This window comes from Dermacentor silvarum, chromosome 1, assembly GCF_013339745.2.
Source record: "Dermacentor silvarum isolate Dsil-2018 chromosome 1, BIME_Dsil_1.4, whole genome shotgun sequence".
Taxonomy (NCBI): Eukaryota; Metazoa; Arthropoda; class Arachnida; order Ixodida; family Ixodidae; genus Dermacentor; species Dermacentor silvarum.
The window spans coordinates 59,402,625-59,416,826 of record NC_051154.1 but is presented as its reverse complement, the minus strand read 5'-3'; the positions used below and the strand labels follow the sequence as shown (position 1 = coordinate 59,416,826).

The following is a 14,202-nucleotide window of genomic DNA, read 5'->3' as shown; positions in this document are numbered from 1 at the left end:
TTTTTACTAAAGATAATGGTCATACACCTCACGTAGCCAACACACCTGCTGGACCACCTATTGCAGACATTGAAATCAATGAACAAGGTGTTTTAAATCTCTTGCTGAATATCGATATTAAGAAGAGCCCTGGTCCTGACGGCATTCCAAACGAGGTTTTGCGTAGATATGCAGAATGGAACTCTAAATACCTAACTAAAATTTTTGAGTCCTCTGTTGATAGTGGCTGCTTCCCGGTAGCATGGAAATGCGCAAAAATCATACCTATACACAAAGGTGGCAGTACTGCGGAAGTGGCAAATTATAGACCAATTTCAATTACAAGCGCGTGTTCTAAGCTCCTCGAGCACATCATTTATAAACAACTAGTTTCCTACTTGGACAAGTACAACTTATTTTTTTTCCTGGACAGCATGGTTTCCGAAAAAAAGCTTTCAACAACCACCCAACTCATTTAAATTGTACATGACCTCTCTGAAACGTTAAACTCCCGTGGTCAAACAGATATAATCTTCCTCGACTTTGCGAAAGCATTTGACAAAGTATCCCATCCGAAGTTAATCACAAAAATTAATTCCGTATTATTGCGATAGCAATTATATGGACACTCAAAAGCAGATTTCTGCCGTCGGCGTCGCCGTCGCCGTCGCCGTCGCCGTCGCCGTGAGGTTCCGTATGACGTCATTTGGAGATGAAATCGTCGCCGCGCGCCGAACGCTGTATGTGCGAGTGAAAGGGCGCGAGGGGCGCGTCTTTCACGGGGAGTGAACGCACGGCGGAGAACAAACGCGCGTTCTGCGCCGTGCTCGCTTAAGGGCTGCAGAAGTAGGCGTCTCTTTTCTCCTTTACAATCACCATATATGTAGAGCAAACGCGCCTTCTTTGGACGCGCGAGAGGCCGTGGGGGAGGGGGAGGGAAGGGAGGCGACGTTTAGCTGCGGCACCAAGTGCCTATTTATATCAGAGGCTCCAGCAACAGTCACCAACGCCGCACGCATTTTGAGCTAACGCGGGCAAAACGCCGATGGCGTCGACAACAGTTCTGCGTGTTGTTGCTACCAAAGCCGCTCACCTTACTTCGTATGACATTGCTGTGTTGCTATCGCATTCATTGCTTCGCCCTTAGGGCGAAACTGTGACATTTTTTCAAAACCCCGCCATCACTCAGTGGTTTTCACCTTACCTCTCTTCTAGAGAACAATTAATACGTTGAATTCGCGGGGTGCACATCACGCCCTTCCCGTGTTGTGTCAGGTGTTCCCCAGGAAAGTGTGTTAGGTCCCGTCTTATTTCTGATCTTTATAAATGGTTTGCCCAGTAATATTAGTGTTCCTGTCAGACCTTTTGCTGATGATTGTGTGATGTATAATAAAATTCGAAATAGTAATGATCAGGCCAATTTACAGTCTAGTCTGCAAAAAATTAAAAAAAATGGTGTGACGACTGGCACATGGAACTGAACGCAGCTAAATCGGTTGTTATGTCTATAACGAGAAAGAAGGAAATTTTGCATTTTCCTTACAATATAAGTAGTATAACTATTACCAGAGTCGATAAACATAAGTATCTAGGAATAACTGTTCACTTCTGACCTCAGATGAATCAACACATTCATGCTGTATGTAGTAAGGCTAGCAAAGCGCTCTGGAGCCTAAGGCGGAATATAAGTGCGTCGACACCCGAGGTAAAAATCTTAGCCTATAAATCCTTAATACGTCCTATCATGGAGTATGCTAAAACTGTATGGGATCCCTACATTAAATCCAACCAACAAAAACTCGATAAAATCCAGAAGTTAGCATCAAGGTTCATATTTAACAAGTATCGCTACTGCCAATCCCCCACTGAACTTTGTAAGCTTGCCTACTTACCTCCGCTAGATTTGCGTACCAGGTATGAGCGACTGAAACATATTTACCTTATCATTAATGGTCACTTGCTTGTCGACAAACACAAGTACTTCAAAATCTCAACAAATGAAATATCCAGACATCGTCATAGCCAGTACATCACACCCCCTCAAGTCAGAAATGACTGCTTTAAGTACAGCTTTATCGCGAGAGGTATTGCAGAATGGAATGCGATCCCCGACTCTGTCATGTCAGCCTCACGCACTGAAGAAATTTTACAATGTGTACACGATATTCTTTTTGCCGCTAACTAATATGTATATCATAACTTTGCCAAAGTTGTATCTGTTCATTTCTTGTTTCTTATTTTGGGGGGAATTTGCACAGTGCATAGAACTTAAACTGATTCACATTCCTGTTGAGACGTCTGCAGTTGTTCATTTACTTGCTTTTTTGTTGTCATTCTGTAGTATTGTATGTGTTCGTATCTTCCACTCCTGTAATGGCCCTGCATGGGCTGACAGTAATAATAAATAAATAAAAATAATAAAATAAATAATAAGGCCCCATAACTCGTGCCGGGCATCGATTAAAAACCTGATTATACGGAACCTGAATATCGATATTATCGATCCCTGGTTAATGAATTCGGTTAATGAATCAAATAATTGATTAGGGCATTTACGTGCGTGAGCTAAAAATTAGAATTGCTCATTGTTGTACAGAACCTTTAAAATGCGCATGAAGGTCGACTTGCTACATTAGGTGCACTTTCTTATATGTAATGTTTCTCTCACAACGCCGAATTTATGTGGTTCTATTTGGACCGAAGATATTAAACTTATTTTTGGAAGTTGGCGAAGTGCTTGAAGCCTGTTTCACCTCCGCCGCTGGTCGACCCGGTATTTCGCTATCTCCGGGATCGGCCCATGCATTCATGTCCATGCGCCGTGATACGGACGTAAGCCGGCCAGGGTACTACTCCCTCTGGGAACGCATGTGGGGGATGCATAAGAGGTAAACAGCTTCGCTGCAAAAAAGAAAAGGCGATTCAACAGCGGTTGACGTCGAAGGCAAGAAAGACAAGGTCTTGGTCGCATTAGTGCCCCATGTGGTTTGTTGTTTAGACTGCCCGACCATCGGGATCGGCGCACATATTCATATTGCACTAGGTGCAGGATCGGCCTATATTTTTTTGTTGAGTAAAGCCACACTTCGGGTTCCGGTTATAGGCGCCCGCAGTTTGGACAAGCGCATTTGTATTTAATTTCGGCCTTCTCGCGCTAATTATGCATTATTACTCTTCGGTAGATAGCTCTATGCTAACTTGGTGGCATCTTTCTTGTTCCAAGCTTCATTTTGACGCCTTTTTCGTTGTCTTACATGCACAAGAAAACCTCAAATCGCCTTATATTTACGGAAGTGGACTGAAAGTGCCGTCCAGGTACCCAGATCCCACGAACCCCAAATCAATCAGAAGTCGCCAAAGGCCTTTTCTTCAAAAAACAAGCCACGCTCTTTGAATAGACACTAGCGTTTAGTAAAACGTCAGCGACACCGCGCTTGACTGACACCTAATTTGTATTCCCCTAATGGCAAATGTACCTTTAGCCGATGCTAATACGACTCAAACTTGAGAAAACCAGCGAAAAAATTGAGACGCAAGCTTGAGTACGAACCAACAGGCCCAGCAAGTAGCACTTCTATGATACGACTCACTGCCACTCATTTTTTTTTTTTCTCCTCTTAAAAGCATTTTCCGCAATTTAAGCCGTTCTTTGTTTTTGTTTTGTCTTTTTCTTTTCTACTTTTCAGGGGGAGAATGGACGAAGGTTTCCGATGTGATAACGCAAGAGTTTTGGGTAATTCCCGACCTAAAGCCATCCACATCATACACGTTCCGTGTGAGCGCTAAGAACAAATATGGTTGGAGCGAGGCCAGCCTTCCGTCGGAGCTTTGTACAACTGAAGCTGAAGGTAAGCTTAGTTCTCACAATCGTATTCATTCGCTTCACAACGGTGAATCGAAAAGGAACGACCGAGGTCTCCTGTGTCTGAAACAGTCTTGATTATTTCATCATGTGAAGGCATAAGTCATTTTAAGAACAAGACGTTCATTGGTTCTATTTTCGACTGTTTTATCAGAATCTCGTCAGCGAGAAACTGCGAGGCACAGTTCTTTCACGATCACATGATAGCCTCAACTTCGTGTATTATATTTGCTTCTTTGTCAGCTGAATCTGAACCGGCGGTCTCCTTTCTTGCACAAGGTTTAGAGGCCCAACAGCATTGTAAAAAAATTGCTCAATAAACCAATATTATGCTGCACAGCAAAAAGTAACGCAGAATACCTTGCAAGAAATTCATTTAGTTGCAGTTAGCAAATTACTTAAAGAACTGTGTCTAGAACATATGAATGTTGAAAATACTTGCCCGCTTGAATTCGTCAACTAGGCGATGTTTCAATCTGGAAACGCTGTCGGCCAATCATATAGTTATTATCTTACAACAATACCAAATTTACTTAGAATTGTAAGACATATTGTATTGAATAAATTTTCAATAAATCGAGCACTTGAAATGTTGCTTTTGTAATGACAAAACCGATTAAAATGAGGAAATATGTCGAGATAAATGTACACGCTTAAGCAACAGTGCACCTCCGAAGTAAAGCATATGACTTGCAAAATTTAGGTTTATTTAATTTATTCTTTTAATTCCACAATTTACAAGTAATACTGTCTGGATCGTAAGACAATTGTCCATTATAATGGATCGATAAAAATATAATAATAGTACGAAAAGGCGATTCAGCCATACGACAACTGGAAGAAAAGAAAATCACTGCTTAGAAGCGTGCATGTATCGTACTTTTTCATTAATAGAAAAAAAGTAAAAAACGAGAATTACGGATCGAAGAGAAAATCTCTGAAAAACAGCATAAACGAATTTCAGGGCAAGAGCATGCTTAATGAAATACTCTTTTCGAGCAAAAACATATGCGTTTAAAAATAGAACTCAGGAGGAGCTATACGGGATGTGCAGACTTATTGTTGGTGTTGTTTTTTACACCAAGCTCCTTAGCTCAGTTTGAGAAGATATCCTGGGAAATCGAAAGCCCAAAGAAGAAGTACAGGTACCGGTTCTAGTGAAGCAAGGTGTAAGAAAGTGTAAGCAAAGGAAAAGAGGTGCACGCATCTCACTTTTTTCACTTTTTTCACTTTTTTCGGGAAACAAGATGTCAGATTATATAACGGTCATTGACTTTTACCATGGTTTAACTTTAAAAGCTGGGTGCAAACGCGTCGTCAATGCTCTGTGTGAGGTTTTCCACTCTCTCACCTCTTGCAGGAGCCGCACAAAAGATCCAGCTCTCTCGAGAGCACAAGCATCAGGAAGAAATCTTCGAAGGAGAACATGAGCAAGAGGCCAGAGTTCCCCTCGACTACGGCCAAGAAACATCCCCAGTACAGCTCGAATCAGGCGGTCTCAGCGAATTGTACACATTCAGCTCGGAGCTCGCTGTGTAAGTATTTCGACACCATGCGTACGCTGCATAGGGCCCTTTTCGTCTCAGTTGCGAATGCACGAAGATAAAGTGCATACGCGCACAAGTGTCAGACTTTAATGAGCTAGCAGAAAGGTTGTGGGGTCAACGACCAAGCGCGTACACATTCGTTTGCCGACGATGGGACCGAAGGCAACCAAAGGCCATCTTCAGGTGGCATAATTTTGTACCATTCATTCTTGCTTCACTTGAGCTTAAGGCAAGCGCATGCGAACGCTTGTATGCGCAGGTCCTCGAGTACGTATTCTTGACAACCAGAAGAAATGTAAGGAAGAGCGGTGTGACCTCTAAGCACTCACATTCGTTTACGGGATACACGTCCGTCCGTCCGTCCGTCCGTCCGTCCGTCCGTCCGTCCGTCCGTCCGTCCGTCCGTCCGTCCGTCCGTCCGTCCATCCGTCCGTCCGTCCGTCCGTCCGTGCGTGCGTGCGTCGTGCGTGCGCGCGCGTGTGTGTGTGTGCGCGTGTGCGTGTACGCGTGTGTGCGTGTGTGCATGTCCTTTCAGCAACCAAGTGTTCTGATGAAACACGTCTGTTCGCTTGTAGCGGAAGGTTCGGTGCTGTCGTCAGCGGCACGTCGAAGAAGCTGGGCGGCAGTCTCGCTCTGAAAGTCGTCCTGACCAACACGGAGCCCGAAACGTCAGCGCATCGAGAGTACGAGGTCCTGAAAAGTCTTCGACACGAACGGGTCATCTGCCTCAAGACGGCCAGCGTCCACGACGAGGTGGTCGTTCTCGGCTTGGAAAAGTTGTGTGGCATGGACGTGCTCACCTTCCTCTCCATGCGCCACACGTACAACGAGGACATGGTGTCACACATCATCAAGCAGGTACGTACGCATTTTGTGCAGCCAAAAATGGGAACCACCGATGAGACGGTCATTAGACTATACTTTTATTGGTAGCGCTGCACAGTACAACGTACTCGTCGCTGCGGCTGGTGCAATGAACGCGACTTTAGGACGTGTGCGCCAAGGCGAAAGTGGCAAGGCGTACTAGTTTAGCGAGAGCAGGTCCCGCTTTTAGAGGCGCGCTCCCGGAATCCAAATGGCTTCGTTTTGTCTCATTTTGTAACCCGAACTGGCACAAGAAAGGCAGGCCAACAGCGACACTGTTTCGGAACGTAGGTCATCCAGAATGCTACACAGAAAAAGGCGAGGTTGTCCTAAGTCATTCGCAGGTTGTGCCAAACACACTTCCCTGGGCTAGTTGCATTGGGCATTCAGAGCGGGACACTATATCACTACGCTGGTTACAAAAAGTATAGCTGTGTGAGCACGTTGAAGCACACCCAACCGAGAATCTCCTTTGTTCCCAGTGAGTACAGTGAGGAAACGAGATTAAATGCCAAAATGAAACGACGAAGAAATGAACTTACTGCACAATAAATCCACTTGTATGGGCGTCTTGCGCTGGAGTTTGAGGTATAGTAGCGGCGCCTGGTGGCGGCGAGAGAAGTTATATCTGGGTAGTACCAGCTTGGGTAGTACTAGAGCCCTGGCTGTGGCGAAGCACGTTTATAGCCCGAGTTTTACGTCGATTCGCACATTTTTCGGCCCTGTTGCGAGTGCGAAAAGGCTCGTAACTTCTCAGAGACCACGCCGACCACGCTGCGAGCTGGCCGCAGCCTAGTTGAACGAAAACGAACTCTCCGTGTGCCGTGGGACGTAATGCTGGAAGCAGAAGGAATCGGCGACGCCGATCCGGAGAGACCTAGCTCAGCCGCGAAAAAGCGTCACCGTCGTTACTGCTGCGTCGTGAGCTGCCACGAGCAAGAAGGCCTGAATCCCAACATCAGATTCTACCGTTTTCTTTCAAGGCCTCACGAAGCGGAGCGTCGGGCGCGCTGGATAACTTCACTACCCCACTATGAGCAGCACAGATTTGAGAGTTAAATGTGCTCATCCTTGACCTCAAGGCAGCACGTTGAGGCATTGCAGCAAGGCAGTATTGATTACAGCACATCGATGTTCGAGCACTGTCATTAAAGCTACATCAAGCGAGCAGCGCACGAGCTCGCGCTGCAGTGCGATTCGCACGTAGTACGTTACTGCGAGCTCATATGCATTGCATCAGTTGTTTATCAGTTGCTAAAGGGACAGATGGCCGTTACTACAGCGCAGGCATGACTACTTGTTTAGCGGCATGCAGTCAACAAATATTGCAGGAGGCCCGGTGTTTCGGGGCATGCTGAAGGAGCGCTGCCGTCGCGGCGCGTGCGATCGTGCGCTCGAGCAGTTCCGTACACATGATGTCTGCTTCTCGCTGCTGTGAATTCATTTATAGCAAGCATTTCCTCGCGTTTGTGCGCCTGAATCTAGCAGCGTGCAAACCTTACCTGAAGTTCAACTTCGTACGTGACTCGCTTCACTTGCGATTGACACCACGCTAAAACTTCGCCGCTTATTTATTGAACGGCGTACACGTATCCGGCGTTGCATAATTTCTTGCCTTTACGCAGCGTGCCACCCCTGAAAAAATCTTCGTCGCCCGATATTCGCTGCAAGCTGTGGTACAACACAACCGAAAGTGGCGAGTCCATATATTGTAAACGTGCTTTCCGAAGCAGACGACCGAGCTTGGTACTACCCAGTTTCGGATTGAGGGCGCTTTTTAGCACCATTTTGCAGCGCCCCCTGGGCAACGCAGAAGCCCCATACAGCAACGTCTGCATACCTTCCTAACTGTAGCACCTAGCATACCCCCCCCCCCCCCCCCCCAGAATATCAGCCCGCGTCCTGACTTTTTATTTTATCCATGTTTTTTCGCCTCAGAAATCTAGACAAGCTCGACTTACGCTACACAGCTTGCGTTATACGAGTTACGCTATACGTAGCACATTTCCTTTGTGTCCTCACACTCTGTGGAGCTGCGTTTCAGCCGCCGTATTCTCGGTCGATCACTTTCTGGGGCACTTTCACTTTTATGAGATGTAATAATCCCGTACGACACCTTAATGAACTGATCAGTACCCTCTCCGCTCCATGTCTTAGTCAATGAACAGCGCGCTAAAACTGATAATACCGATGAGCTACATCGACCGAGGAAATGTTCCCAGTGTGTCTCCTTCAATATATGTTTATGACCACTGGGTGATTTCAAGGTATTTAAATGCAGTACAAGATGTTCCCGCCAATTAACAAAATAGTGATGCCCTCCTTCTCTTCGTAGGTTCTGGACGGCTTGGAATACCTCCACTTCCGCAGCATCTGCTACATCGAACTGCAGCCTGACAACGTGGTGCTGACTGATGCTCACAGTTGCAATATAAAACTTGTAGACTTCGGTTCGGCGAACTTTGTGCCAAGAACCGGAAAAATCCTTCCCTTGGACACAAGCGCCTGCTTAGAGTACCTCGGTCAGTATTATTACAGTCGAACTTTAGAAAATCAAGGCAAGAAATGCGCTTGGTCGAAAAGCATGAAGTGAAAAGCAGGAAGGACAAAATACTCCTTTAACGGAAAAGACTGAATCCCACACAAAACTTTGAGAACTCCATTTGAGACACCCGTCATGGCGCGTGGTTTGCCTGTCAGTGAATATAGCTTAATGTTTTCAGCCACAGTTCGGTGAAATCAGCGACAAACTGCCTTTTATGGTCAGCATTACACGATAAGGGGAGAACTAAGGGAGGAGATAAGGGCGGAGAGCAAGAGACGTGAAGAGATGGAGCCGGGGTCGTTACAGGCCTAGTTTACAGAAAATATTCACCTAGCCTGTTTGAACTGAAAGACTGCCATATATGTAGTAAAACATGATTAGTTTAAGCAGTCTGGGTGACTATTTGTCGCACCCCCTTACCCCCCGTTTCAAAGGGGATGCCATTAGACATTATCATCATCGGCTAGGGAGCCTTCGTGCAGTGAAGGCTCCATAGCATGGGCAGACTTCGCACCGAGCGGGCCTGACCCGAAGTCGTATTGTTCTTGTCGACGCCGCAAGAAGCCGGCTGATACCCACGCGGTAAATGCGTTAGAAATTTTGCTCCTTGTGGTTTGGGCTTAAGGTGTCATGTGACTGTCACACTGGCGAAACTGTCATCTACTTTGGCCTCCTCTTGTGCTGCCAACGCTCAAACAGCGCCGGAGGTCGGCATGCCATTGAAGTGTATTTGTTGCTAGTGTGGAAGGGCGCTTATGCGTAACATAGGCCTTATAATTACGGACCATGATCCCTCTCTGACGTCTAAAGCTCTTCTTCGAGATCAGAAAAAAGTAGCCCGTGGTGTTTCGAATGGCATAAGTTCTAAAGTGCATGGTAAATGTGGGCATGCGACTAGAAATGTATATGCGCTTATTTTTTTATAAAGTTACTGACTTTTTTATAGGCGTACTAGGCTTACTAAGACGTTAAAATAAACTAGGCTATCATTTTAACATATAGTACAACAACTGACATTCAGCACTCAGAGACTCAATTGTTCCTCCTCCTCTTGTTTTCGTTCTTTTTTTAAGCCCCGGAGGTGCTAAAAGGAAACGAGGTCTGCCACGCCACGGATGTTTGGGGAGTCGGCATCCTGGCGTACATATTGTGAGTACACGAACCCAGACGCTTAGGCCTGTATCAGCATCTCAGTTTGCCCACAGCTTTCGCAAACGGCGCCTCTTGAAATTTCGTGCAGGCTTAGTGGCTACTCTCCATTCCTTGGAATAAATGAAGATGAAACGAAGACCAACATTCTGTATGTGCGGTACCACTTCGACAAGCTGTACAAAGAAGCATCGACAGAGGCCACGAGGTTCCTAATGCAGATCTTCAAGAGGACACCTGAGTAAGCCATCTTTATTGTTTCGTTTAGGCTTCCTGTAAAATCACATCCAAACTTGGAAAACGGCCATTAACATTATTTTCTCCTTACACCGGTGCCAGAAAGCTGATAGCTGGAATTGCTCAAACATAATGTTAATTTATTGCTAACAAGATCTCAACCTCACTTACATTTTAACGGTAAAAGTGGTCGTGGGAAGTGTCGCCACCACTGCGCCAGTGGTTGCCGACCATCGGAATGCATCGGAACATAACACGAGTATGTAGCGCCAGGATAACTAAGCAGATTGGCTGTTTTCGGCTTAATATATGGTTATCCTTAACGGATTTTTCCAATGGTTGATTTAACGAATGGTTTAAAAGCTATGAACTGCATAAAATAAAATGTTGGACATTCCCATTAAGGTCATATAAAATTCAGAGTGCTTACGTTGAAGACTTACCACTTTGAAATATCGTAGTAAGTGTCAAATGGCCATCTATTCGTTCATATTTATTTGTGCCTCTTTTAACACGAAAGTGTTTTATGCCGGGGTCCACCAAGACTTCAAACTTTGGGTACCAGCGCAAACAGACGACCACAAGAAGGGAGACACGGACACACAGGCGCTGAGTGCGCTTGTGCCCGTGTCTCCCTTCTTGTGGTCGTCTGTTTGCGCTGGTACCCAAAGTTTCAAGATGTACCAACTCGCCCAAAAAGAAGTATTGATGAACACCAAGACTTCACTGACGTATTTCCGTCACGGAAATACGTCATAGAACATAATACAAAGAAAGAAACCAGAAGAAAAAGTTCCACAAACATGCAAAATTTGGAAATCGAACCCACGACCTCTCGGTCCGCGACGATAGATCGCCGAGCGTTTAACCCATTGCGCCACAAACGCATTTGCAGAGGGCTACACAGACGCGCCTTATATATCTAACACTCCTCCGTGTACGCGCGCTCTTGCTCGGGGCGGTGCCGCCGCCTACGAGCAGAAAAGAGAAGTACTGCATTATGACACTAACGCGCACCGACAGTGAACGCTTCGGTGGTCTCAGCACTACGACGCCTCGATGCCAGCATTCGAAGGGACGCTGGCATCAAGAAGCACTACCAACGCCACCTAGGTGGCGTTCACCGTACTCAGCACAGCGGAGCGTGGCCTCCGCAATTAGCTCTGAAAATGTTTCTGAAGTTGATCGCGGAGGCTGCAATTACGACGCGCTGTACGCGCTGATTTGACTCGGTGACAATTCAGTTACGTGCTTTGTCTTGCGCGTTGTATTAGTGTGTCAGTTACGTGCTTCGTCTTTCGCGTTGTGCTAGCGTGTGCAGCGTAGTGCAGCTTCCATATGCACGACGGTTGCTCATGGTCATCGACGTTGGTAGTCGTGATGGAGGAGACGTGCCACCAGGCGTCAGCGTGGGTGCATCAACGCCTAAGGGCGCTTTAGCCACAAAACACCAATAGACATTATATATCAATGTGCAATAAACATTACACTACTTCTGTGAAGACACGTTTCACTTTCGTGTTCTATACCGATTCCTATATAAGAGGGATCAACCACCTTTTTTACGAGCTTCCCCTATCGGTCATTTGGTGTGTTGCGCTAGAACAATGCATACCTCTCATATTTAGCCACTTCGAAGTTACCCGTTGACGAAAGAATGACGTTGAGGCTGTGTGATGACAGTGGCATGCTGCCTACATACGCTCTAAAATCCTGAGGCCAAATTCCTCTAACATTTAGTTCCTAAGTGCTTCAGCCGTTGGCCGGCTCCCATGGCTAATAATCTGTCCAGCAACAGGATTGGCTGGCATTTGCTCTTACGAGCAATTCTAGCGTAAGAGCTTTTTGTGAATGCGAGCCCTGATACCTATCTCTTTTTTTTTCTCAGAAAACGACCTGCCATTTCGGAATGCCTTGAGAACAAGTGGATACTTCCAAGTGAATTCATGCTACGAAAGCGCGAGAATTCAGTCTTCTTGTCGCACAAGCTGCAAGAGTTCGCTGCCGATTTCCACATGAAGAAGAAGAACGCCAACAATGCCGAAAGGCTTTCGAAGCTGATCGGTCTGCAGCTTTCAAGGTATAAAGTATGCCGCTTGAATGTGCAGTGAAAATGCCTCTTAGGCACCAACTCCCCAAGCATAGCTCTCCCACAATAACTACTTTCGGAAAAACACATACGCGAGACGCAGATGCAGTATTTGCAGTGGTCCCGCGGGCGAGTGTTGGCGTACACAAGTTTTGTAACGATATCAAAGATCCGTGAAGAAAAGCTGACATTCAGGTACGGTAAGCAACCTTTAGCTTACTGCTTAGAGGGTGGGTTGGCTCATAAGGAAGGTTGGCTCTGTGAACAGACCTAAGCCATCGACTCATCAATGTCTGCAGTGAGCTCGAAACACTTTCATTTAGCCGTGTGGATCCGCTCGCTGCGTATACCGGCAGCTCACTTGTCTAAGGAGCGAGAATGTATTTTATTACTTTCTTGATCATTTTGATTGGTCGAGCATATCCGTCGCTTTATGTAGTCTAGCTCAAAAGGTGTGAGTTAAAAGAGAAGATTGTTGGCGTTAAAGAAATACAGGCAGTAGATAAAGAGAGGCACGGTGTGATTGCTTATGTATACTGTGCCTAAATATTTACCAAGTCATGAGGTCTTCGCAACCGCCATTTACACTACTGTTCTCTTTCCAGATGCTTTTTATCCAGCGCGGAATCAAGTGGAGATGCTTGAATGAACATGAAGCGGATTCGAACGCAAGAGTGGAGAGACCTGTTTGTTTAAATTATTCAAATGGCTGTTACATGTTGGTTTTATCATTACACATACACATGTGGTCCGGCTAAGCACATGCGGCCGACCATGTGGACGACGTCGTTTGTCGGATGTCTCATGCTGACACTGCGCTCGGTTGCAAATATTTGTTCAAGAGCAGCTAGAAAAGTGGCGATAAATGAAACCGGCCATCCTTCTCATACTCGTCAGTTTTGTTGAGTTTTTGGACTGTTGAGAATAAAGATATTTATATGTGTACAGAGTTGGGCGCTACACTAAGGACACGAAAGAGACAAATAATTTGTTTGGATAAAGGCAGAGAGCTCGGCCGCCAGCTTGTGCGCCCTAACCTGCTATTCTATGCTGAAGCAGGGGCAAAGGGGAAGGACATAAGGATGAAGTATGCTGATAAGAACAGTGATGCGAGTACGTTGATGGTCAACACAGCAGCATTCTTGAAGCCTTGAATCGAGTCATGTATCGTACAAAAATTGTACCATGGCCCGTACTGTTAATGAGCACATCTGGGGTGGGGCCAAGGACCCAAAATAAAGTCATCGGAGAATGCTCCGGTGCTTATGTTTGCCAGATAAGAGGCTGTAATCCGTCCTTCCTACAAAGTATGCTGTGCAAACACAAAATTATAAAATGTTCTAGCGTATTTGATGCATGGCAGCGGTCGCAATCTGGTCTACCCTCATGGCCGATGAGATGTGCATAGCACCGGTTTAATATCTCACCAAGTAATGCACTGTGCAACAAACCTGTGTCGCAGCGTTGTTTCCGTGGAATACTAAACATTTCGGTGTTCGGCGTCGAACTTTTGCAGACAGCTGTGGCGACGGTATGGTTGGGCCCAGTGATCAAATGTTAATTTCCGTATTAGATATGCAGAAAGGAGTTTGAATCCCGTCAGGAATAAGCAATGCGCACTACTTTGTCATCATGTAAGGCATCCCTTACTTTGATGTCCGCAAATTCATTACCTTTCAGACCGCAGTGTGCAGCTAAACAATAAAATGTACTTTCGTGGCGCCTTTGTAGGGTACTTATGATTGTTTAAGCGCATTGACCAAAGAGGACAAGCAAGCGGACACGTACAAGCCTACTTGGTAAGTATGTCTTCTAGCAACAAGGCCGAGCGTCAACGCTCGTCAAGTTCCTTTGTAGCGCGATGTCTGTAAGTTCTGCATTGTCGATGGCCAAGGTGCAATTAGGACCTCGTCTGAGTGTGTATGCGATA

The 14,202-nt window shown here is 45.9% G+C and overlaps 1 protein-coding gene and 1 pseudogene across 1 annotated transcript in view; both read left to right on the top strand.

The window, feature by feature from the left end:
* LOC119464051 (obscurin-like) overlaps positions 1-13,217 on the top strand; it is a 201,139-nt gene extending 187,922 nt beyond the window's left edge. The window contains 8 exon segments of the mRNA XM_037724875.2: positions 3,666-3,827; positions 5,202-5,376; positions 5,964-6,246; positions 8,588-8,774; positions 9,871-9,946; positions 10,038-10,187; positions 12,072-12,263; positions 12,878-13,217. Coding sequence (XP_037580803.1) covers positions 3,666-3,827; positions 5,202-5,376; positions 5,964-6,246; positions 8,588-8,774; positions 9,871-9,946; positions 10,038-10,187; positions 12,072-12,263; positions 12,878-12,917 — 1,265 coding nt within the window. The 3' untranslated portion in view covers positions 12,918-13,217.
* LOC119437919 (U2 spliceosomal RNA) lies at positions 2,607-2,786 on the top strand (annotated as a pseudogene).
* Positions 13,218-14,202: the final 985 nt, after the last annotated feature.